The 26,858-nt window shown below is 38.5% G+C and overlaps 1 protein-coding gene across 2 annotated transcripts in view; it reads left to right on the top strand.

The window, feature by feature from the left end:
* The first annotated feature begins 7,512 nt into the window (after window positions 1-7,512).
* The window catches only part of PRR16 (proline rich 16), a 286,915-nt gene continuing 267,569 nt past the window's right edge, over window positions 7,513-26,858 (top strand). For both annotated transcript variants that reach the window (XR_006889421.1, XM_046667231.1), the window contains exon 1: window positions 7,513-8,108. Coding sequence is in view for 1 of the 2 variants with exons in the window: in XM_046667231.1 (XP_046523187.1) it covers window positions 7,950-8,108 (159 nt within the window). In the remaining variant the exon portion in view is untranslated. The remainder of the gene's footprint in view (window positions 8,109-26,858) is intronic.

Below are 26,858 nucleotides of genomic sequence, written 5' to 3'. Positions count from 1 at the left end.
CCAAGGCTCTGGGCTGCTCTGTCCCATGGTTTTTCAGGGTCATCTAGTTCCCAAGTCTTTGGTCGAAGGCCATCGGGCCTGTTAAAACCAAGGCGATGGACCTAATGATTTCTGAATCACCTTTGGGATCCTTCTTCACTTTACTTGAAGGAGAATGCAAATTTGCGCCATAACAGCTGTGATATAATCCTATAGGATCTAAGAAGTCCAACAGCCTTCCTTTGTTTTGCTCCATCTGTGTTCCCTTCAGTTCCCACTTCTCAGTGCCAAAACCTATCTTAGAACTACCAAATGATCCAGGAATATCTTCTTCTGGATAAATATCCAAAGGAAATAAAATCAAGATTTCAAAGATATATCTCTACTCTCATGTTTGTTGAGGCATTATTCACAATAGGCAAGATAAAGAAACAACTTAAGTGTCCGTCAATAGATGAATAGATAAAGAATGTGGTATACATATATAATGGGATATTATACAGCTATGACAAAGAAAGAAAACCTGCCATTTATACAACATGGATTGACCTTGGGGACATTATGCTAAGTGAAACAAGTCAGAGGGGCCGGCCCCATGGCTGAGTGGTTAAGTTCACGTGCTCTACTTCGTCCGCCTAGGGTTTCACTGGTTCGGATCCTGGGCACAGACATGGCACCGCTCGTCAGGCCATGCTGAGGCGGCATCCCACATGCCACAACTAGTAGGACCCACAACTAAAATATAAAACTATGTACTGGGGAGGTTTGGGGAGAAAAAAAAAGAAAGAAGTCAGAGAAAAACAAATATTGTATGATATCATTTATATGTAGAATCTAAAAAAGCCAAACTATAGAAATAGAAGGTAGAATGGTTACCAGGAGCTGTGGGGTGGGGAAAAGGGAGATGTTGGTCAAAGGGTACAAACTTCCTGTTAAAAGATGAATAAGTTTCAGGAATCTAAAATATAGCATGGTGACTATAGCTAATAATACTGGACTATATATTTGAAAGTTGCTAAGAAAGTAGATCTTAAATGTTCTCACCACAAAGGAAATGGTAATTACCTGATGAGTGGGAAGTATTAGCTAACACTATGGTGGTAATCATTTTGCAACGTAGAAGTATATCAAATCAACATGTTGTATACATTAAACTAACACAATGTTATATGTCAATTAGATATATATTTTTTGTGGAAGGGATAGATTCACCCTGAGCTAACATCTGTTGCCAATCTTCCTCCTTTTTTTCCTCTCCAAAGCTCCAGTGCATGGCTGTATATCCTAGTTGTAAGTCCTTCTAGTTCTTCTATGTGATCTGCCACCACAGCATGGCAACTGACAGACACGTGGTGTGGTTCCATGACTGGGAAGTGGACCTAGGCCACCAAAGCGGTGAGAGCACCAAACTTTAACCACTAGCCCACCAGGGCTGGCTCCAAGTATATCTTAACAAAGCTGGAAAAACAAAACAAAATCTATCTTTGTCAGCTGGGGCTTCCATAACAAAATACTGTAGACTTGGTGGCTTAAATAGCTGAGATTCATTTTTCTCACAGTTTCTGGAGGTTAGGAAATGTAAGATCAAGGTGCCAGCCAATTCAGTTCCTGGTGAGGGTTCTCTTCCTGGCTTACAGATGGCTACCTTCCCGCAGAGGCCTCACATAGCCACTCCAGTGCAAGCTGATGGAAAGAGAGATCTCTGTCTCTCCCTCTTCTCATAAGGCCATTAATGCTACTATGAAGCCTTACCTTCATGTCTTAATCAACCCAGTTACTCCCAAAGGCTCCATCTCCAAATACCATCACATTAGGATTTATGGCTTCAACATATAAATTTTGCAGGCACACAAACATTCAGTCCATAACAATACCCGTTTATATATATTTGAGGCCTGGTTTGAGGCCTAGGCCATAGCTCACGGACTTTTGACCAGAGAGAGGGGTGAAAAATGGAAGTAGCATGCCAATTAAATAGAGCGGTTGCTTAATTATGGACCCCAATTCTTGTATCAAGGCCCACTAGCTCAGACTGGCAGAGTGACTAAGTCCTTACACTTCAGCATTACACAGAATGCTGCAGACTGTTCACAGAGTTGAGTCATTCTATCCTAGTTCTCAGATGAGGAACTAAAACAACACACTCTATCTGGCCACACATAGTGAATAACATTGTTGGCCACCTTTTACTTGGCAGGACATGGCTTTATATTCCCCAAGGCCAGGGTATTCCAATAGCAGAGGGGAGGATATAGCCTCTGCCCACTTCTCTGTCCTCTTTGACCTTATTAAAACCAATAATGCTTCCTGGCTCACTCTTACTCACTACCTTGAGAAAAAAAAAAAATGAAGACCCTGAAACTTAATAAAACAGGGATCTCCAAGTATCTACTCAAGTTATCTGGGTGCGTGAATGATTGAGTAAAACTTTCAATTGTCTTGGTGCTAGCAGGGTGTATTGGGTTCTACTAAGCTATCAAGTTTTTCTTGGTTGTAGCTGAATCGCCTTCCAGGGAAAGAAGCTGTTAAGCTATGCAGAGTGGCAATTGGCCCAGTTCTAAGAACACCTCCTTAGCCACATCTGTAAGAATCTTGGAGCACTGAAAGTCTCAAGTTCTCTCTTCACTTGGTCCAGCAATCTGAAGCTAACAGGTAGAATGAGATTGGGACTGCCATGTCAGGCATGGGCTTCAGGGTTTCAGGGTGAGTGGAAATTCCTAAAAACTTGAGTGAAAGGCAGCAATTGTTTCAGCATTGCTTGCACATGGGGTGGGGGCAGTTCAACAGTTCTGGGCTTGGTGAAGTCTTTAGAGCTGAGACCTTGAGTGAGAGTGGATGAGAGGTTGGTGGCTCTTTGTTTGGGTAAACTGAATGCCAAATCTAAGACTTGAGTAAAGCTAGCTTTGAGAAGTACAAACAGTTCAAAAAGGTCAGTCTGTAAGTGAGAAGAAAGTAAGGTATATAATCCAATCTAAAGGCTCTATGGTAGATATCTATTGATTTTATCTTCCCAGAGGCACATTTCTTCTTCAGGGATGAAACAGGCCACAGTGTAGGCAACTTGATCAAATTGGGCCAGCCGTTATACCTCCTCACCACCAGTTACTGACCCAAGGATGACCATTGCTAATTCATATGCTGCCTTTCTTTGTGTGAATTTGAAAACGATTTTCCCTCCTGAAAACACTTGACTACCATATAGCAGAAAATTATCATAATATACACATTTTGGGAGACTAACTCATTTTACTGCCACCTGCTGGAAAATCATGGTACTAAAATATATAATTGTATGACTTTTCTATGATAAGAATGGAACAACTGTAATAACAGCTTTGCACCAGACGCAAACACAGTGAACAGCGAGGTTTGTGTTCATGACCTAAGCTAGATCTATCAAAGTCCCCTCCTGGGAGCTTGCTGTGATGACTTCTGTCTTTTCTAGTTACAAAGTTGTGAAGATGTGAGCCTGGACATATGAGTGACCAAGGATCAACTTTACGGAGAAACTGGCCTAAGAGAATGAGCCAATTCACAAAAAGGGGGTGGCACCCAGGGACAAAAAGAAATAGTGCCAATGGTCCTAGATTGTTTGGCTCCAATCCTACTTGAAGATATTTCTAATCTTGCCTTTCTATGGTTCAGCTATAAGACCATTTCCTTTGTTGACTTATGCAAAAGTTCAGTTTCTGTTACAGGGATAAAAGTCAAGTATACTTCGACTTTGGAGGTCAAGTAACATTAACTGACTATAATTGGGAAAGAAGGCAGGATGAGATATTCTGAGGTAATCTCACTCTGTATAGAGTCATGTGTGGAACTTTTTAGTTCTTCCTGCCGGGACTATGTCTTACTAAATCTAGTGACAGATTTATTCCATAGCGTGGATTCTTGCCTAGAGCAGCCATTTAAAATTATTTGTTGAATTGAATTAATTTCAAAACATATAGAGATGGATAACACTCTATTTTTTCATTCATTCTGTTGTCAAGTATTTATTGAGCAGCTACTTTGCAATGTACACAGTTCTAATTAGGATACTATAAAGAGTATTTGTATTTAAACTTCCAGAACGCATTACTATTATTTTTTTTTACAAATAACTATCTATAGTAGATAGTCATCATGCCAAAAGCAGTTGATACATAAAAAGGAAACATTTTACAGACAAGTGAAGACAACTCAACAAAATGTATGAGTCAACACAGGGTCCTAGCTCCCAATTTGTATTCCCTAGGTGTGAAACATTGGATATACCATTTAACCTCCCAAGGCCTTAGTTTTCTCATCTATAATGTAAAGAGTTCTAACTAGACGATCTATAAGGCTATTCTGGCTAAAAAAACCCCCTAAAGTTTTCGTGTAATCTCTCACACAAGTGGTTTTAAGAGTGTGGTCCTTTACTAGCAGACTAGAATCTTGTAAAATACAAATTTCAGACCCCAACTCGACCTACTGGATCAGACATCCTGGGAGTGGGGTCCAGCAATCTGTGTTTTAACAAGATCTGATGTATGCTAGCGTTTGGGAACCCCTGCCTAGACATAGGCAATATATTTAATAGCCAATGTATATATGGAGAACTTTTCTAATTTTGCTATGCTGCATTTCACCAACAATGTTTTCTCTCCTAGACTTCCATGTACTTCTCCACCATTCTCCACCCACATCAGCCAGTGAAAACTATTGTGGTCAGAACAAAGCTATCACTTTTTTTCTTTGTTTTCAAATATCTCTAATACCTTTATTGGATTTTACAAACAAAAATAAATTCATGCAAAAGAAAATAAAGAAAGAAAACCAAACGTCTCCATTAAGAGTGATGTTCTATTATGTATAGCATCCTTTTTTTTGAGAATCAATGAGCACTATTATAGTAGCATATCAATAAAAGCAACCACCAACAAAATGGGACAAAATATTTTGGGAATATTCTTGAGCTCTTTCTGAAGTGAAGATTATGTCAGTGTCATGGTATTTCCTCATGCAGGTTAATTACTAGCAATCCACTGCAATAGATTAAACACACACATACAGGAGAATACTGGTAAGTGCTTGGAACTGAAAAAACAAATACTAGATGGTCTCCCATAATTATCCAATCCTTCCTGCTGCAAAACTCAGAAAATGATGAATAAAGAGACAGAAAGAATAAAATGCTGGATGCACAATCACTTGTATAAATAACACCTTCCTTTTCTATTTAGAAATCTGTTATCCTGTCTACGTTTATAAGTGATGTGGTTTGAGTATGTGCTCATTTGCAGCTAGCATTAGCATATAAACATATTTATGGACAGATTCATCAGAAATTTTATTAGGTGTCCCTTTTGTTGTGTGGTCCCTATAATTTGGCTTTAAAACATCATACATACTAATCTCTGAGAGAGTCCAGGATGAACCAAAGGAATGAATGATTTTTCCATAGTAGTAATAAAAAAATGGGAGCAAACAGACTTTCTTTATATCCATGTGTCTTTTTCATTCTGCCCCCTTACCTTTAATCTTTTTAACTCTCTTTGTAAGATTTGCTTCTTTAGGAATATTTTACCTATACCTGCTTAACGACTGGAAGATAGTGGTAGCCATTACTGCTGGCATCCTACTAGCTTTCTCTGTTTGGGTTTGGAAGCCAATTTTAACTTTTTCCCTTTCAGTTAACTCAATATTGTATTTAGATATAGCTAGCTAGCTAGCTTGCTAGTCATTATTTAACAGTAAATGGTGATGTGGATGTGGATGGTATGTTTTAGAGTAATAATTATGATTCAATTTTGAGCCAGAATAGTTTGGTTCATTAATAGCGATGGATATCATAGGAGAACAGATTTTTTTTTTTTTTAATCTTTAGTGAAGGGGATTCAGTGTAGCATGGAAATATTCTTATATTGCAAGAGGATTATTTTGTCAGTGGGAAGGAAAACACCACTTCCTTTCCTCTTCTCCAATATTCTTGCCTAAAATCACTATTCTCTGACTTTTGGGGGCTTCTCTATTCACTTGCCTATTATTGAGAGTCAAAAATTCAAATATAGAGGCCAGCACCTTCTCTTTTTTTTCACATTATCTCCTACCATTTCATACCATTCATCTTTCTTCAGATATGAAATAAGACTATCATTAAAGATTAGGAATTTCCAGTGGTGGAGTTTATAAGCCTGATAAAATTATTTTTACTGTTACATCTTTATGAAATAAAGAAGAACCTGCAGAGATAAAAGAACTTAAAAAAAAAAACCCAAAAAACTATTCTTCCTACCTTTAGAGAACTCACGTATATTACTTACTTAACACTTCTAATCATTTCTTCTCTTTTCTCCTCGCCAATTTGTTTAGTGCACACTGGTTCTCTTATTCTTTCCTTATTTAATTTTCTTCTGGCAGCTTCTGCTTTCCACGGTTCTTCTTCCTCTGATTTTTCAAGGCTGCTATTCTTTTGACATCATTTCTAAAGTTTTGTTTTTTCTTCTACTGTCTCTGTCTTCTATATTTCAAAGACGACTTCCAAAGATTTTGTCAAGACGAATTTTTCGGAATGAATAGAGCGAATATGAGGAGCTTAAGGAACTGGGAAGAGGAGAGCTGCCAAGATTGTCTTCATGTATGTATATACGTATGTATGCATGTTGGAGCAACCTGGGGTGTGAGAGCAGGAAACAGAGAGCCCTGCTAAGGCATGACCAAAATGGGAAGCCTGTTAAAATAATGTTTTGGAGCAGTGTGTGCTGAAGAAAATAAAGTAGAGCCAGCAGGCCAGGCCAGTAGCTAATAGCCCATGGGTTTGCTACTAAGGAAATTAAAACTTTAGCTAATGAGAATGGTAGCCACCTACTGAGAATGAAACAGAAGGCTTCCTATTAACTCCCCTCGCTGGGTCCTTTTGATAGAATAGTCAGAAAGTTATTTCCTATTTATTTAGTAGCAAAAGGCTTGAAACGGAGGGGAAAAAAAGAAAAAGAAAAAAGTTGGCGGCAAACTCTTACTCAGCTCCCTCAAGAGGAGATCCAGACAGGGTACTTCCCCACCTCTGTCCAAATCATACATCAGCATAGGTCACGAAAAGAGGAAGGACAGCTAGAAAAAGGAACGGGCGGGGGGAGGGAGCTGTTCCAGATAAGTACAGCCAAGATGACTCAGACAATCTCCCAGGGGATTTTTAGTGTGGGGACTTCAAGTTAATAAATCCGCTCTTAGCTTTGCGGGAATCAGTAGGGATAGGCTATCTTCAAGAATTCTGGTTGACTATCACGATTCCAGGGGGCGAAGGGTTGCTATTTATGCAATTCTCTCTCTTTTTTTCCTGCAGAAGTACGAACACCTCTATTTGACTCGCAGGTCGCTAGGAGAATGACTGCAGGCCTTCCGGACATACTTTGGTCCTGAATAAACATTAAGGGTCGCTTTACGGACCCTAAATCCAACTCCTGATCCTATTGTGGTTCTTTCTAAATTAATCAGAAAGCGCGGTGTGGATCCAGGTCTCTGCTAGGGGGTGAAGCCGAAGGAACACAGGCTAGCTGTGAGAAGACATACAATAGGCTGCGGCGATGAGGGCATTTCAGGATTAAGACGAGGGGACACGAACTTGCCTCGCCGCTCCCTGAGGCCCAGGTGTTGCGGGAGGCGTCCCGGAGGCTGCGCGCGGGACCGCAGCGGACAGCCCCGGGCAGCGCGGCCGGGGAGCGAGCGCGTGTGTGCGCGAGAGCGGCGGGCGGCGGCGGCAGGAGGCGCAGGCGCGCTGCTGGCGCGTCTGCAGCCCCGCGCTGAGCGCCGCGTCTCGGGGAGTTGATGGCAGCACCACAGTGCGGCCGCTCGGCCGAGCGCCGAGCGCAGCCACCCTCAGCTGCCCGGGGAGCATCCAAGATGTGGCGGCCTCGGGGCGGGAGTGGCCGTAGCAGCGCCAGGGACGGGGGCGCGCAGCAGCCTCCGCTCGCCCGCCTGTGCTGACCTGCCTCGCTTGCCCCCAAAGAATGTCAGCCAAGTCCAAGGGGACCCCCTTCTCGTCCTCTCCTGCCGAGGGACCGCCGGCAGCCTCCAAAACCAAGGTGAAGGAACAGATCAAGATCATCGTGGAGGATCTGGAATTAGTCCTGGGCGACCTGAAGGACGTGGCTAAGGAACTTAAGGAGGTGAGAGGCGCACGGGTGGGGAAGGAGTTCGTCGCCTTTTGCTCCCTCGGGATTCCGGGTCCTGTTTTAACTGGGGACCGCCAGATTTCTTAACTCCCAGGAAACTATAGAAAGACGCCTGCAGATGGACTTTCTTTGCTCTGGCTACTTCTGAGAAGAGTTGTTGCACTTTGTTTTTTTTAATCAGGAAGAAATCAACTAGTGTTTTAATCGATGGACCTGGGATGGTGGGAGGGGTGAACGCGCGCGTGTCGCTGTATGTGTGTGTGTAATGGAGGAGGAGGGGGTTAACTGGGGGTGTGTCGATAGAGGAAGAAATGAACATCCCAGCCGGCCGGAGCGTGCAAGATGCTCCTCTCCTGCCCTCTTAGTCCCCTAGAGTCCTTTGGCAAGTCGCTCCTTGCCTGGCAGCCTCTCCAAGCCAGGGCAAAAGAGGGGCCGGGTTCCGGGCCCTGGGCCAGGCCTGGGAGGGCAGCCTGGGGGAGCTCAGCTCCGGCTCCTCTCCCGGTCTCCCGAGCCCCGCTGGAAGGAAGGCGACCTGGCTGGTAGCAGAGAGCTCAGACTTGGGGATGTCGAGGGGTCTGGGACTTTCTCACTTTCTCAGTTCCTGAAGCATCCCCTGCTCTCTTCTGAACGTCGCTCCCAGTAACTCTGGGCCTTCCCGTCACCCTACCTCCTTCCTTACTCCCATCTTGTCACCACTTGGCATTGAACCTGGGGAGCAGGGCGCGTCGGGGTGTGTGTGTGTGTGTGTGTGTGTGTGTGTGTGTGTGTGGTGTCCATGCACCAGCCAGGGTCTTGCCACTTGAGTCCTGGCTCTTGGGAACCGGGACTGTTTTGGTTCTTTCCAGCTCCGGCTCCCCCGCTCCCCGTTCCACTTCTGCACCCCCCGCCTGTGATCCGTGATCCATGATCCGGATAGAAAAGACGCTGAGGCAGTGTCACGGCTGAGGCTGCGTAACTCAGGCTGCCGCTTCAGGCGGGGGAGAGGGCCAGGTTGGGAGGAGGGGGGCTCCCGTGAGCCCGACTGGCAGCTGGTGGCGTCGCGGAGCTGGTGGCAGAGTCCGAGCCGGCTGTTCCACTCTCGAATGGGCTCCTGGTGCGGTTCTCGGTCAGGCAGTCCACACCCGCAGTTGCCGGAGAGCTAAGACTGTAACTTCGAAGGTGGTGGTGGCCGCGGCGGGAGGGGAAGGGGTGGGGCGTGGTCTAGATCCAAAATTGTAATCCTGTTTCTGAGGCCAAGAGGGAGGAGATTGAGGGTTGTTTGGATGTCTGTCCTCTGGAGATTAACCTCCTTTTCCCAATTTCCAGTCCAAAAGTGAAGAAAGAGTGCCCTCCTCTTTCTCCACCCTCTTCCCGGTTCGTTACCTCTATGAACGAACTAAACTCCGCATTTGTTACCAAATGCAAATCTGTTAAAATGGCCCATTCATTGCCAGGGTTCGGTTTGCCAATGGCAAATGTCATTTCTGTAGGTTGCTCCACAGACAGAACGTAATTACTACTGAGGTCCTGAGAGTGGGATTAATATAAATGATCGATGTGAGGATAAAACTTGTTGGTGTTTGCAGGCTTTCTCTAGGATCATTGCTTCACAACTGGTTGACAGATGGTGAAGTTGTGCATTGAAATTCAACTCTAAAGATGCTGTTCGTTTCTTTGTTATCCTTTTATTTGACATCCTTGGCAGGCTGTGTTTTCCTCTGAAACATTATGGCGTTTTAAAAAATGAACAAATTTGGGCATGTTCCTTTTGGCAGAATTGTGCTTTGTAGTTGTTGAGGTTTCTAAGGTGGGGGGTGTGGGAAACCTGCATCAGTACAGTAACGTATAGATTGTGTTAAAGAGGAGGCTGAGATTAAGAGAAAGGTAGTCAATGAAAACTCAGCATCTGTGGGCACATACATCCTTATGATGTGTCACTCCGCTCCCTATTTTAGACAAATAAATGACAAGAAACTACATATGATCCTGGTTCTGCTTTGCATCCTTATTCTGTAGACTTTTGGAGACCAAGTAGATCTCTAGAGAAACTTTTAACCTCCCTGTGGCTCTTCATTAGAATTACAAAGAAGTAAATCAGGGAGTCTGTGGATCTCTCTCCCTTTCACTCTTTCTGTGTCTTTATTTACTTGAGAATTTTTAAGGAAAAAAAACCCAAACAGGTGGTTTATAAAAGGAATAGGAAAGCATAAACAGTGTACAACCACTAAATGAAAGGATCTGTCTTCTAGACAGATCTAGAGAGAAAATTTTGACTAGATGCTTTGGAAGCTTTGATTGGCTGTCAGGGCCTGTTTGGGTAAAACTCTCACCCTGAGAGTGAAATTTATGAATGATAAATGATGTGATTTGATTGTTAGTTATTTTTGTGAAGATAGCATCATTCTAGGTTTGCATATGGAGCTGGATATACTATGGCTGAATCTCCAAATATTAGCCATTTATATGCTATGAATGATAGCTATTTTGAGAACAAAATATTTATAGGGCATGTTTAACCTATGACATCTTGCAGTTGTCCAGCATTTATCTTTTTAAGATAATACTGTACATGTGACTGAACATGTCTTTAATGTAGTTTTGAGTGAAGGAGTAATTGAAAACTTTGAAAATTACAAACCTTGTTGGTCTCTATGCCTATACTTTATAAATATAAATATCGCTATTAATTCATCATATATTACATTCAATATTCTGGCAATTTATCATTGGTATATGTTAAATATAAACTGTTATGTTTAAAATCTAATTTCTTTATTTGCAATGCTGTGCTTTTAGGCCATAATATATTTTGATATAAATTAGCAGAGAGCTGTTATTCACTTGGAACAGAAATTAGAAATCAAAAAGTGATTATTATTAGATTACTATATAAGACACCATATGGTATTTGTTTTTCTTTTCTGCTTTTTTCATTCTAACTAAAATGCAGTATTCTTTCTTGAATATTCTGTTCTTTACTTTTGCATAAGCTCTGTGCCAGCAATATTGGACTTTTGTTTGAAGTTATTTTGAAATTGCCCTTTTTTTTAGACATGTTCTGGACTTTAGTCATCAGAAAATTCAGGTTGTGGGGTAGAATCGAGCAAATCAGTAGTTGCTTGAAACACTTTAATAATTAGTAACAAAATTCTATTATTATTAGAGGTGTCTTTTATGATTATTTAGTTATTGTTTAATCATTTATAATTAGATTATATATTGGAAGAAGAGGGACAGGATTTCTAGAAAGTCTAAGGACAGTTTTATTCTGTCCTCAGAATTTAGTAAAACCTTACATATCTTTCGACTTTTCAGAAATAATATGGATCTTTTGGTCTTCCATACTATAATGGAAAAACCCTAAGTATAATTTGACATATTTATTTAGCACCTACTATCTGCCAAGTACTATATTATCTTTTTATTGCTACCAAGATGAGTAAGTTGTAGTTTCTGGTCTCAGTGAGCTCACAAGATTAGTTTTGGATGCATTTATCCTGTCTTTGAACATCAGTAGTGTAAAAAAAGTGTTACTTTTTCTAGTGGCCACTCTCACTGTGATCTCATAGGCTTGGGGAAAGAAAGCAGAATTGAGAATAGGAATGAGTATTTGTAGATTTATAAACCAATGCTTGCTATGTCCCTAGTAGTATGGTGAACCTTTGGTGAAGAGAGTAGAAGCTTAAACAAGATGGTAAGATATGAATGTTAAGAAACTTACAATTTATTCAGATTGTCATTATTAACATAATGGATCAATGCCATCTGCAGGAGATCATATATCCGAGTGTTACAACTAAATATTAGAGATGTTCATGAAGGGTAAGTCCTTTGAGGAAATGAAGAGTCAAAAAGGAAGATTTTGGATCTTTCTTTGAGACGTGGATAAGATTTGAAGAGGTAGAGAGGAGAAGGAATTAACAAGAAATAGCATTGGAATACAAGATCAATCCATATTGCTTTTTTTCTACACATTGAAAAAAAGTAAAATAGTGGTGAAAATCTAGAGTTTTAGGGATAAAATTAACCATTACTGGCTTATTAGATATGGGGTAAACATTTTTATTAAGAAATGTAGAAAAAAGAGCTATTGATTTTTAAAAATAGTTGTTAATCTGACATCTTTGGGTACCAATTTGCCTATTCTTTTATGAAGATTTCACTGGCAAACTGTTCTGCATCAAATGGTCGTGTTAATGTGGGATCACAGCTACTGTTGGTTAGAGAGAGATTGGAATATGTCATAATAGTGTTCTGTTTGGAAACAAAATTGATTGCTGCTTTAGCTGGATTCTCTTTTAGTTTAGACTGATTATAACCTTGAGCATTTTTTGTAGTGTTTCATTTTATGATTTTAAGTAACAAGACTGCTATATGGATTTAAAAAATATATATATATATATAAAATTTTTTTTTGTTTTGCTAAGCTTTGCTGCATAGACACGACTCTCACGGAGGAACGAGTTAAGATGAGTTGCTCTGTTAGTGCCCTGGAATCAGTGAGAGATTGGACTCCATGGGTGGGAAGGTGTGTGAGCATTGTGCTTGTGGATTGGAAAGCACCCATGATTTTTCTTATAATGTCATAAACAGAAATAAGTTAAGCTTAAGTTTAATTTTGAAGAGTTTGAAAACTCATAGGAAATGATCCATTTGGGCATTGATGAAAACAGAATTAACAGTTATCTGCAAAATATTTTTGTTTTTAAATGTTTTCCTCTTCTTAATGGCTTATCCACTTGAAGCTCTGTAGTTTATTGCTCTAGGAAATCCTACCAAATACTTCTTGGTTAATGAGTCCGTGTATATAAAATTCATTACTAGAACAAATTATAGAGGACAATCTCTGGAGTATTTTCCAAGTTCTAAAGTTGTAAATGAATGAAATTTCACAATTCATTCAATAGTAGAAATAGCTATACTTTTACTAGCTATACAGCAGTCTGGCTCCCCAAACTGAAGTGTATCTACCAAATGCTAAAATGTTTTTTAATTTTTCTTGCCTTAAGCATGATGGCTTAGCATGTTGCTGAAAGAGCAGAATGGTTCTGAGAAAATAAAGATAACTGATAACCATCCTTCTCTGTCTCTCTATTTCCGATGCATTAAACTGTTCAAGACTCAGAGTTAGCTGATAAGAAATTCAAGCAGACTTAAGGTAATAAATAGACAGTGTGCTTCAGGCAATAGTGAAGTAGTAGATAATAAAACCAATGTAATAGGTTTCATTGTTACCTGGATTATGTTTTTCTCACCCATACTGCTCTGAGGACCTCAGGTATTTAAATCAAAATGTAGGGAAAGAGATAGAAATGCAAGTATCTATATTTCAAATAGAAATATATTTTCCCAAAAAACTAACTACAGAACCCTCTACGTAACTGTTCCATGAAAAATTTCATGCGCAATTTTTGAAAATTAGAGGGATAAAATTGCAGTAGTCTGCTGACTGGATTCTGATTGAAATGCACATAACTGACATCAAGCTGAATATAAAAGATTAGTAAACAACAAAGGGCACTTTTAAAAAATTATATTTATTTATTTATTTCATTAAGACTATATTAGAGCAATTTTAGGTTCACAGCAAAACTGAGAGGAAGGTACATAGATTTTCTGTGTACTCCCTGCCCCGACACATGCATAGCCTCTGCATTATCAACATCCCCCACCAGAGTGGTATATTTGGCACGACAGATGAATCTTCACTGACACATCATAGTCACCCAAGGCCCATAGTTTACAGTCTGGTTCACTCTTGGTCTTGTGCGTTCTGTGGGTTTGGACAAGTGTATAATGACATATATCCTTCATGATAGTATCATACAGAACGTTTTCACTGCCTTAAAAATCCTCTGTGCTCCACCTGTTCATCCCTCCCCCAACTCAACCCCAAGGACACTAATTTTTTAAAGAACAAATAGCATTTTTTTTCTGATTTTAGGAGTTATATGGTATATGAATTCTACAGAAAGTTTGGAAAGATCTAAAATTATAAAGGAGAAAATAAAAATTATCCTTAATACTACACAGAAATGCATATGTTGAACATTTTGCTATATTTCCTTTCAGTCTTTTTGTGTACATATTTTTAACATAGATGAAGTCATATAAAATTATGAGGGGCCGGCCCCCTGGCTGAGTGGTTAAGTTTACATGCTCCGCTTCGGCGGCCCAGGGTTTCACCGGTTTGGATCCTGGGTGTGGACATGACACTACTCATCAGGCCATGTTGAGGCGGCGTCCCACATGTCACAACTAGAAGGACCCACAACTAAAGAAATATACAACTATATACTGGGGGAATTTGGGGAAAAAAAGCAAGAAGAAGAAGAAAAAGAAGAAGAAGAAGAAGATTGGAAACAGTTGTTAGCCCAGGTGCCAATCTTAAAAAATTAAAATAAAATAAAATAATGAAATTATGTACAATGATGTTTTCTGCTTTCTTGAATAGCATTAGCTCATAGCCATTAGATAGATCTGCTGTATGTTACATTTATAGTCCCCCTAATGTTAGACATTTTGTTTATTTCCAAGTTTTTGTGGTTTTAAGTATTACTGAAATGAACAGCTTTGACAATTAAAATAGCTAAGACAGATTTTACTATCTGCCTGGTACTCTTCTAGGAGCATTTGTTTATGTTAAATCTTCTAACCCTCAAAACAGACATATGAGAAAGATGCCATTGTTACTCTATTTTACAGATCAGAAAACAGAGGCCAGAGATGCTAAGTCACTGGCCCAAGGTCACTGGACTTGTAAGTGGAGACGTGATGCTTCAGTGCCAGGCATTTTAATGCCAGAGCCCAGGCATTTAGTCACTAAGCACTATGGCTTTTCCTAATTTTTTTTTTTCCATTTTCGTAAAAGTAAAGGGTCTGAAAGTTTTAAATTTTCAGTCCGTATTGCCAAAGTCTCTTCCAGGGAATTTTCACAAATTTTTACTCCCAGCAGCAGTATATGTGTGGACATGGTCTCTTAAATTTCAAGTGAAGCTAATAACCCTTTTCATTAAAGTCTTGTGTAGTTTATGATTTCTTTGTGGTAGCAGTTATTGTTTTTGTGGGTTTCACTCAATTTCTGCCACCAGTATTGAGGCAAAATTGACAAGTGAACTAGATCTTGCAATTTTCATCTTCCAAATAAATGGGTACTGCAGTGAATTACTTTTGACCTGTTTAGTCTTCAACAAAAATGTTGAGTTCTTAATAAGAATATTACATAACTTTTGTATTATGACTTAGAAAATAAAGGAACAGCTAATATGGCTGCTTGCTGATATCTGCATTCTATTCACCTGTTTCAGGTGAATTTAAAAGAATTTTGGAAACTTCTATGTTCTTTTGTTATCAAATTGCCTTAGAAGCCAGGTACTATCATTAAGTTTTCTGAGATGTTTGGGGCTTGACAGTTGTTTTGCCTTCTTCTATGACAGATGAGTAGAAAAGCTTGTTGAATTCTTTACCAGGCACAAAATTATTGAGTTGGCTAACAATGTCAGATGTATTTTTATTTTTTATTTTATTTTATTTTTTTTAAAGATTTTATTTTTTCCTTTTTCTCCCCAAAGCCCCCCAGTACATAGTTGTATATTTCTCGTTGTGGGTTCTTCTAGTTGTGGCATGTAGGACGCTGCCTCAGCGTGGTTTGATGAGCAGTGCCATGTCCGTGCCCAGGATTCGAACCAACGAAACACTGGGCCGCCTGCAGCGGAGCCCGCGAGCTTAACCACTCAGCCACGGGGCCAGCCCCGAACAACGTCATATGTATTTTTATACTTAGATTTCTCATGTTAATTTTAGTGCTATCGATTGTCAGCTGTCCCCTCTTCCCCTCACATATAAAGGGAAATAAGAAATGACCTTATTCTAAAATCCTATTTGTTTTTTTTCAGTATAATATGGATGGAAACATTTTCATTATATTGAGAGTTAGTTCATTAGGAAGAACTATTGTAAATTAAGATTTCCCACAGGACCTGGGAAACTAAAGTCAGCACTACTTCAGCTCCAAACAAGATGCAGAAAGTAGCATCAACTGAAATAAGAAAATAGACATATCTAAGTACTGTCCAAATCAAAGTAGGCTCACAGGGTGGCCTGTCAGCTCAGCACGGTTGTTGCCGTATATGGCCTAAGCTATTTTGTTTTTGAGAATGGACGAACATGAGGATTCCAAGGGAACTGAGCTCCCAGACCCCGCTTTAGGTAAGAAACATTAACATTGTTAAGACAGAACTTGTGTTTATGATCTTTGTTTTCCCGCCTCCTGCTCTGCAAATACTACTTCAGGTTGGTGTTTGAGAGAAATGTTTTCTTGTAGAATAATTGGAGTGAGTCAAATTACATACCTATGCCCAATGAGTCAGTCATTATGGTGTGTGACACACTATAAATAGAATTCCAACTACAGACAACATATGCCATACTTGTCTAGAGAAAGCAAATTTGATGATTTCTATCAGCTTCTCTTCTCTATATTACACAAAAGCTAACAGATATATGGGTGTTCATTTGCCTATTTCATAATATGAAATCTTATTGTAAGATTTCAAACTATGTTCAAGTGACAGAAAAATACCAGGTTAAAAAAATATCAGTCAGGTCAATTGTCTTTTCCTGGCAGTAGTTCTTAATTTTTTTCCCCCGTATCAAAGAGCCCTTTGAAAATTTGACAAAATTGTGGCTATTTCTCCTAGAATAAAAGCTCATACAAACATAAGTTTTTGCACATGTTCAGGAATCTTGGGAGAGTGAGAATGACTCAGGTGAAGAGACAAAACAAATGATTGATTGCCTTTTTAAAAAAGTTTCCACCGAGTTATTTGAGACCCAGCTTCGTGATTTTTCAAAATTGAAAGTCCTGGCTCCACGAAAAGGGAAAAAGAAATACCAATGGCTGCCATCTGATAGTTTTTATTTCAGAGAGAAAATGGGTAGCTTATTGGCAATTTACTTTGCTTAGAGGGGCTGTGGTAGAAGTAATCTCAAAGTGGAGGGGAAAAAAACTATATATATATATATATATATAATTCACTACTCTCCAAAAATTGTAAAATGCTCATGTGTCTAAAGGTTAACTCTCAAATTTTGTTGATTTTTTATGATGTGTGCTGGAGTACATCACTACAGAGAAGGACAAAATGTTTCCAGAGCTTATTGTAAATTAAACATATTCTCTTCTTAAAACTGGTCCCAGAACAGCATCTTTCTTTCTTTGTTTTATTATTTTCCTGTGTGATATTAATTCATGAATTAAGAAAGATTTGTTGAATTCTTCATATGTGTAAGGCACTATGCTGAACCATAAAGGATGCAAAACTGAATAAGCTTAAGGACCATCCCTTGAAGAAAGTCACCTGTAGTGGGATGAACTTCACCTTTAGTAGGGTGCAGGAAGTAACTCTAAAGCAATGTGGAGATGTGGAAAGGACCATGTTAAGTCACACCTGGAATGCAAAGATGGAAGAAGCATTCATCTCACTTCTGATTTTAATTGATTTTCTCTGAATTAGTGAATTCTAAACTCTGCTTAGTGAGATGTGTGTTAAGTCCAATAATGATACATCATAGTTTTGGGATACAAGGGCAAGCCTTTCAAATTCATACATACGTTGCTTTGTTATTCCACATTAGAAGACTATCTTAGGAATTATGTTAATGTAGTATAAAATTTCAATACATATTACTAACACCAGAAGTCATTTTTATGAAATGAGGCTCTCCCAGTGTTCTCTGTTGCCAAAGAAATGTGAATGCATTTGAAACAATCAGCAACCAGTTATTGTTCTTTTTAAAACTTGTTAAAATAAATCATTAATGTTTTACATACATTGTGACAAATAAGCTTTTGTAGGTATATGACTTCTACATCTTAATTTAATTTGAATAAACAGCCAAAAACATTATGACAAAATTGCTGAAAAAAGCTAGATCACAGTTTTCTTTTTACTTTCGATGATAGTGATAACGCTCTAGGGCAACCATATTTAGTTGAAAGTAACTTTGTAATCTTTTTTTTTTTCTTTTTGAGGAAGATTAGCCCTGAGCTAACTGCTACCAGTCCTCCTCTTTTTTGCTGAGGAATCCTGGCCCTGAGCTAACATCGTGCCCATCTTCCTCTGCTTTATATGTGGGACGCCTACCACAGCATGGCGTGCCAAGCGGTGCCATGTCCGCACCCTGGATCCGAACCGGCTAACCCTGGTCTGCTGAGAAGCAGAACGTACGAACTTAACCGCTGCGCCACCAGCCCGGCCCTAACTTTGTAATCTTAAAGCTCAAATATCAGAGATAAATTTATGTCTATTCAATTATTGTATGTAGAATAAAGTATAAGTTTGAATATCCTGTGATTGGATAGATAGATGTTTTTGATAAATACTTGAAATTATCTTTAAAAAAATAATAATAGAATTTTGAGGCTGTGTTACGGTAAGGTGGCGGAGTGTAAGAGGGTAAGATGTCAGACTCTGAAGCCACCACTTCATTTCACATTTCTCTGCCGTGCAGTATTGGGCACATTACTTAATCTTTCTCTGACTTCATTTCCTCCTTAACTTGGCAATGGTGATACTAATATTACCTATAGTTTAGATTGGTTATGGAGATTAAATAAGTTAATGCATGTAAAGCACTTAGAACCGTTCCCATGAACAGAGTGAGTGCTGTATGTCTATTTCTAATCGTTGTTATTATTTGAATTTGTCTGAGCCTCTTTATTCATTTATTCAGCAAATAATTGTTTAGCACCTACTCTATGACGAGCCCTGTTCTAGTTCCGGGGATATAGTGGTTAACAAAATAGAATTCCTTCATGGAGCTTACATAGTGGGTGAGGAGGGCATGAGAAAGACCAATCGACATAATAAATGCCAAATTATCTTAAATATTAGAGGATGACAAGTCCTGTGAAACAATAGAGGATTATAATGGGATGAACAGAGATGGGGAGGAGGTGCAATTTTAAATAGAGTGGTCCGGAATTAACCTGATTGAGAAAGCGATGTGACAGCATCAGAGAGACAGCTTGGAGGTGAAGGAGATGGCCCCTCATGTGGATATCTAGGGGAGCACTTTCCAAGTAGAGGGAACATAACTAACATCTGTTCAGTGCTCACCATGTACCAGGCGCTGTTCTGAGTTAACTCGTTTAATCCTCACAGTCACCCTTTGAGATTATTATAATTGTTCTACATATGAGCAAGCTGAGACAGAGAGGTTAACTAATATAGAGAGCAAGTGATGGAGGTGGACTATGATATTTCTCCCTTTAAACCATTGTCCACAACCAGCCTCCCAGTTCCTGGCAGCAACATAGTCACTCTGCTATTTTTCAGGCTTTAAACTTCAATATAATCTCGTTTTCCCCTCCCTCCTCTACTTCATCTGTCACTTTTTTTTTGTTCTTCCCTTCTTTCTCCTCATTTTCCTGTGTTCCTCTGTTTTTGTTTCTCCTCTTTTTCCTTCTTCTGCTTCAGCTTCTTTCATATACCTGTATATCTTATTCACTTATTCAAAAATTTTCCTTAAATGCCTATTATTTGCAGGGCAGTGTGCTAGGCAATAGAAATAAAATAGTGAGCAACACGTACATGGCCCCTGCCATCTGGAACGTGCATGCTAGTGGGCAGACATGATTCAAATGATAACAGAAAGAATATTTATTAAGGATTGTGAAGGGCTATTAAAGAAAAGTACATGATACAAGGAGAGCATAAAATCATTGATGAGTCTTGTAGATTCTTGCTCAACGGGATTTCAGATTGGCTGCCTTCCTCCTTCCCACTGCCACTGCTCTAATCCCTATGCTATTAATTTCATGGATGATGTTTTAATAGCCCTAGAGCTAATCTCTCTGTCTTTTGTTCTCCTCTGCCAATTCATTTCTAAACACTGCCCGATTAATCTTCTTAATGCACTGCTTTCTTCAGGCCACTCCCCTGCTTAAAAGATCACACACTGTCCTCCTGATACTTCAAATGTCAAGTGAATAAACCCAGCCTTCCAACCTGACATCCAGCAGTCTCATTTTTTCTATTTGGCTTTATCTCCATCTTCTCTTCAGTGAGTAACACAGAGACCATCCCTGACAATCTTGACACCATTACAAATTTTTACCTGACTTGAATTCTGTACTCTTCATGTTTACAGTCACTGTGCCATTACGTTGTATTTGCTTATGTTACTTAGCAATCGTTTCCTGTTCGTAGCTTTTTAAAAACAATCTAGTAACCTTTCTCTGTTAGTTAATAACCCTGTAATCTTCAGTACATTTTTTAAGTCTCACTCTTGTTATCTGATGAGGAACTTGAACTTGCGGATCCAGTTCCAAGTAATACTTATTAAAGGTGTTAAGGGCTAAAAACCACGCATTCCATCTGTGCATGAGAGCCTTTTCTTTCTCATGACAAGAAAATTACCAATCCCTTGTCTTTCCTATGTCATCAGTGTTTCACTCTCCCCTAGGTGATTCTCATCAGCATGTAAATGAAAATAAAGATATTGGCAAAATCCTCTCTGACCCTGCTTCCCCTGAAAATTATCATCCCACTTCCTAGCTCCCCTGTACAAAAACCCTGAGTTGTCTATACTTGCTGTCACCTGTTTTCTCCCATTCTTTCCTAAACCCACTCCGATCAGACCTATATGGTAACCACTACACCAAGACTGTGTCTATCAAGGTTGTCAGTGACTCAATGTTACTTTACCCAATAGTCAATTCTGAGTCCTAATCTTATATAATCTATCAGCAGCATTTGACAGCCTCTTTAATAATCTTTCTTCACTTGTCTTGACGTGTACTATGCTTTCTACATCACTGATTTTTCTTTCTCTGTTACCTTTACTTATTCCTCCTCTGGGATGTCTGAGCTCAAATTTTGATTCTCTTTATTTTTATTAATTTCTTAAGAAAACACCTTTTTTGGTGTTTTTATTCAGTCTTGTGGTTAAAATCCATTTATAGGTCCATCACTTCCAAATTCATATTTCCAGCCCACACCTTTCTTCTAAACTTATATAGTCAGTGGTCTTCTCCACATCTCTACTTGGATGTCTAAGAGACATCTTTACCCTACCATGTCCAAAGTTGGATCCTGATCTCCTCCCTCCTCAAAACATAATCTCTTGCAGTCTTTCCCAAGTCAATGGATGGTATTTCCATCCTTCTAGACCTTGGAATTATTATCAACTCCTGTTTCCCTCATACGTTATATACAATTCATCAGAAAGTCTGATTGGCTGTGTCTTCAAAATGTTTCCAGAATCCGACCAATTCTTATCACCTCCGCTGCGACCACCCTGGTCCAAGCCAAGAACCTCTCCCGTTTAGATTGTTACGTAGCCTCCTGGCTGTTCTTCTCTCTTGCCTCCTGAAGTCTTTTCTCAACTCAGCAGTTAGGGTAAAGCTCGATCACATTACTCTCCTCAAGTCCCTGTGGCAATTTCCCTTTTCATTCCAAGTCAAAGTGCTTGCAGTGGTTATGAGGCCTCACAACATTTTCCTTCCTACATTGTTAACCCTCTCACCTCCCTTCATACTGCTTTCTCTCTAGTTTTCCTTGCTTCAGCCACAATAATCTTGCTGTTCCAGGAACAAATGTTCCATGCACATTTTCATGGCTAACTCTTTCACCTCATTCAAGTTATGCTGCAGTGTCATCCCACGCATGGCCTATTCTGGCAACCCCGTATGGTTGTTGTATACTGGCATTCCCTATCCTTCTTTCCCTGTTTTACCTTTTCTGTTTTTCTTAATACTTATCAACTTCTGATATACTAAACAATTTATGTTTTATATTTACTGTTTGTTTGTTTCCTACTACTAGAGTGTCCTTTCCTGGAGGTCAGTGACCTTTGTTTTATTCCCTTATGTATCTCAAGTTTCTAGAGCAGTGGCTGTCGTGTCTTAGAGGCTCATTAAATGCATTAATGAATAACTAGATCTCTTCTACTTCTTGTTCCATCAAAATTCTTAAGGACCAAGCTATCACCTTTTACTTTCCGCTGCATATCTGCTAGTTACAGAGAAGGAGCATGTAGTAGATGATTATTAAACACTTTTTGCATGGATTATTTATCTTTCTGACTATTATATATGGTGGTACTTTGTAGGTTGCCTGGAGGTAGCTCTTGTTTCCCCTACCTTGATTTCATAATCTCCTACCCTCATTAAATCCATTCCATTAAACCCAATCCATGTTTTTTGAAAGTGACCAAGGATCTCTCAATAGTAGTTTAGTATGTTGAATGCTTAGTATGTGTCAGGCAGAGTTTAATGTGTAAAAAATATTAACTCACGAAGTCCTCACCCTTCTCATTCCTCCACCAGTGGCTCCCATGTTATCCCTCCCATACAGAAATCCTGGAGACATCTTGTCTATAGAAACCCTAAATGTGGTGTGACCTCAGGATTTCACCTGCAGAGAGAAATCTGGCCCTGATTTGAGAGTGCCCCTTGTTCCCTTATGCCCCGGGATGTCATCTTAAACTCTTGAAGCACATCAGATATGATTCTACTTTCTTCTAATAGAAGATGTAAACTAAAATGAGGAGAAAGTATGTCTACTTTTTTACAGCATTCACTGTTTTTCTGTTTCTTAAATATTGTGTATCTTTCTTGCCATTAGTCAGTATAAATTTTAAATTATCTGGAAAATGACATAAAAAGGAATTTTTGATACTGTTTAAATGTGTTTTCATCATTTCACTATGTCCATAAGAAATAAGCAAGCAGTTTGTTGTAAAGATCCAGTAGTATCTAAAACACTCAAGAACCAGGTATTATCAGTATTTGGCTTCTTTTTCTTTTATGTACTCCCTCTAGTGTTCAAAAATATGAGTACTTATAATTAGCCTATTCAGATATTAAAGAACAGACATTAATGTAGAAATAGGGCCTTCTTAACTTGAAATTATTTTCTTTCACTCAGGGGATTATATTGTCCAGTTACTGAACTTTCGACGTATTGTATGAAAAACATTCTCTTTCTCCTTTCCTGTGGGCATCTGGTCATGTCTGTTTTTTCGTATGCATATTTTCAATCTGTCCACTTTAGTCAGGGAGAATATTGGACTTCTTGGACTTCTGTCTTTAAAGACCATACCATATTGCAAATTATTCCCCAATTTTTAAAACTGAAGTATATGTTTTAGTTGGGCAATGTGGATATGAAACAGAAACCTTCTCACATGCTAAATATATGCAAAGTGAAAAAAAAACCTATATTAACTAGAAGAGTGTCTTTGAACATGGAAGTTAAAACACTTAAATAATTGACATCATTTTTCTTTAATATATTGAGACATTATTTAAATATATTACTTTCAAATTATCTTAAGAAATAACCAAGGTATCCCTAGGAATAAAAAATAAGTAAAAAGAAATAATATGTACTGTTGTCATTTAATAAAGAATATCAATAATTGCTAGCATATATAGAAGAGAGATAATTTTAAATTGTAAAGTTAACTAAGTTATTACTATTTACCAATTTTTAAAAATCAGAGACTAATGTGGAAAGTTAATTTTTCTTGACTGACATATATAGTTACTTATATTTAATTAATGTGTTACAGTTTTTAAGCCACTTTGATGCCTACTATTTCATTTGCTCATCATCAGATGAAGTAAGAAAAAGAAATAGAAAGAATAAGTTACTTTCAGTGACTTTCAGGGATGTTGTTTTCTAAGGTCTGTCCGTTCCCTGGCATCATGTTCAACACTTAAACCTTATTCGTAATAGGCTGCATTGTATGTCCTTGGGGAAACTTACATTCTTTTTTTTTAAATATACAGAATAATAAGGCACAATGCACCTATTTGGGGCTGTTTCATTACAGACAGTATGCACCCAAATGCTTGAGGGTTTAACATCCACTTCCTGAAGTCACTAATACTCGTAAATATAATGTCTAATGATTTCCATTTACTCACCATCAGCCTCGTAGGTTACCTGGATTCTGATATACTCTGCAATGAATACTGGATTGGCAAATAACACTTGTAGGAGCCAGGCTCTTTTGGTACTGCTATCTCAACACATGGTTTCCAGGAATAAAAGAATGCAAGGAGAATTCATACCTACACTTCTGTCTTTTAGTCTGCAAGTAACGTGGATTGCCTGTGCATACAGAATTGTCGCCCCAACTTAAGTGTAAGGGAAATGAAGGCTTCTTGTAAATGCATCATGAAGAACATCATTTGGGACTTGATGAACGCGGGATTGTCTTGGCCACAACTTTATTCTTTCTAGATTCTTGTTTTTCAAAGTAAGGTTTATGGAATACTCCTTTCATCGAGTAGGTTGTGCGCACACACACACATGTACACACACTGTGTCTTACACAGAAGATTTGCCAAAGTCAATAAATTTGGCATTACTTCCCATACTTATTGGAATAAGGATTCTGCTTTTTGGAGACCATCTGTCAGAATTAGTATTCTGTGGAGCAATTTTAGAAAACACTCTTCTTCATCAAATAGGTTGAATAAATGTCAGAATGTGTCATAAGAGGAAGAAACTCACATTTAGTGGAGTCTTTAGCTTACGATAAATTCATGGATACGTCACTTTCAATTGTGCTTGTCAATAAAACTTAAATAGAATAATAATATACCATTTAGTTTATCATGAAGACAAATTTCAGACCATCTCACATGTCAGAGCATAGCCAAGGACCTGAAATTAAGAGAAAAAGAAAAGCCTATAATCGACTTAAGCAATTGTTAACTAGTTTGTGCAAAGATTGTGCACTAAAACAAATTTGCTTTGTTTCAGTCAATTCCGACTTGGTCTTACTTGGCACAGAATATTAACAATCTTAATCTTCAGTCTATAGCAAATTATATATACCAAATTAAAATGGATTGCTGGTTTTCTTTTCCCCTTAGAGATTTGTATACTGACACTAGTGTGAAACAAAAGCATGCAACCCAACGATAAGGAAAAACCCAGGATGACTATTGAAAAACATGCAAATGCACAAAAAACTAACCCGATTTTTTAATAGGAGAAAATATCTCTGTTCTTCAATTATTCAAGTTGTCCAAACGAGATTAAATTACCAGTAGCATACTCTGTTTTAAAAAGTTAGGCAAATGCATAAAACATTTTAAATAATTGTCAATTCAAGTATTGAAAGTAAAAATAATGTTTCATTTTTTAAAACTGTAAGCTTCAGAGATATGGGATTTTTAGAATAAATCCTCTCTTACGTCTGTGTAAATTAGGAGACAATGGTATAACGCTGTTTTGAATTTATAGAATAGAATGTGTCATAGAATTTTATTTCTCATTTTCTCTTTTAATAAGATGGTGAAATAATTAGGAAGTTGGTGCCTAGTATTGTAAGTAAGTTGCATACATAAGTATATATTTTATACAGTTATATAATTATATAAAGTTGGTGCCTAGTATTATAAGTTGCAAACATATATATATGTTTTATATAATTTAAATTATATGATATATGATATATAATTTAAATATAATTCTTTGATTTAGAAATTATATATATTTTTTTGTTGGCAGAAACATGTCTGCTTCTAGCGGAGAAGGGATATGTACGTTTTCCTTCCCTGAACTTCAGGAAAATAATTTTTATACTGATTGAAATAATATAATTGATTTTCTGACTTGAGTACAGTCATTTCATATATGTAATTTGTGTTAGCGTTTTAAATGAGCAGTTGTGCTCTTGCACTAATTTACAGTTACAGTGAAATCTTATTTAACTTGCTAAACTTTAGCAGTCCGGGGTTCATGGATTCGGATCCCACCTGCAGATCTACACATGGCTCATCAAGTCATGCTGTGGCCGTGTCGCACATACAAAATAGAGGAAGATTGGCACAGAAGTTAGCCCAGTGACAATCTTCCTCAAGTGAAAAGAGAAAGATCGGCGACAGATGTTAGCTCAGGGCCAATCTTCCTCCCCCCCAAAAAAAGTGTGCCATAGCCTGGCTTGATAAGCGGTATGTAGGTCCGCCCCTGGGATTGGAACTGGCAAACCCCAGGCTGCCAAAGCAGAGTGCGTGAACTTAACTGCTATGCCACCAGGCCAGCCCCCTTTTTATTTTTATTTTATTCATTTCCTTTTAAAAACTATCTACCAGTTTAAGGGAATGATGTGACTTCCAAGATCATGAAGCCTTGTTAAAAAACCCATTAGGAGTATCTGATTAGTCAGTGAATTGGAATGACACAATTACCAGTATACATAGTATTACAAAGCCAGGAAATGGAGTTAATAAATTACAGTGTTCAATCTCTTGTTCACCTTTATTTTTAAATCATATTTAGAAAACGCATATGCTCAGTTTTCTAAGGTTAGTTTTTGAACTGTTACTGGTTTTTGTTTGATTTTCATTTGAAACAAAAGAGCCTTATTTAATTGTTACAGACTGCTTTATGCCTAAACTGTTACACTTTCTTTTATGTCTTGTTTTACCAGTCTTCAGTAAGTTGGGTACCATTTTTCTAAATTTAAGCTTTTCATTTTGAGATAATTATAGATTCACATGCAGTGTAAGAAATAATAGAGATCCAGGCACATTTACCCATTCTGCTCCAGTGATAATATCTTGAAGGACTATAGTACAATATCACAACCAGAATATTGATGTTGATATAGTCAAGATACAGAATAGTTCTTTCATGACAAGGATGGCTCATCTTACCTTTTTGTACCCCTACCCACTTCTCTACTGTCCCCACTCCACCCCCCAACTCCTACCAATAACTAATCTGTTCTCCATTTCTG

Source organism: Equus quagga, chromosome 7 (assembly GCF_021613505.1).
Source record: "Equus quagga isolate Etosha38 chromosome 7, UCLA_HA_Equagga_1.0, whole genome shotgun sequence".
NCBI classification, from domain to species: domain Eukaryota; kingdom Metazoa; phylum Chordata; class Mammalia; order Perissodactyla; family Equidae; genus Equus; species Equus quagga.
Note: the sequence above shows the minus strand (reverse complement) of the source record. Positions and strands in the feature narration are given on the sequence as shown.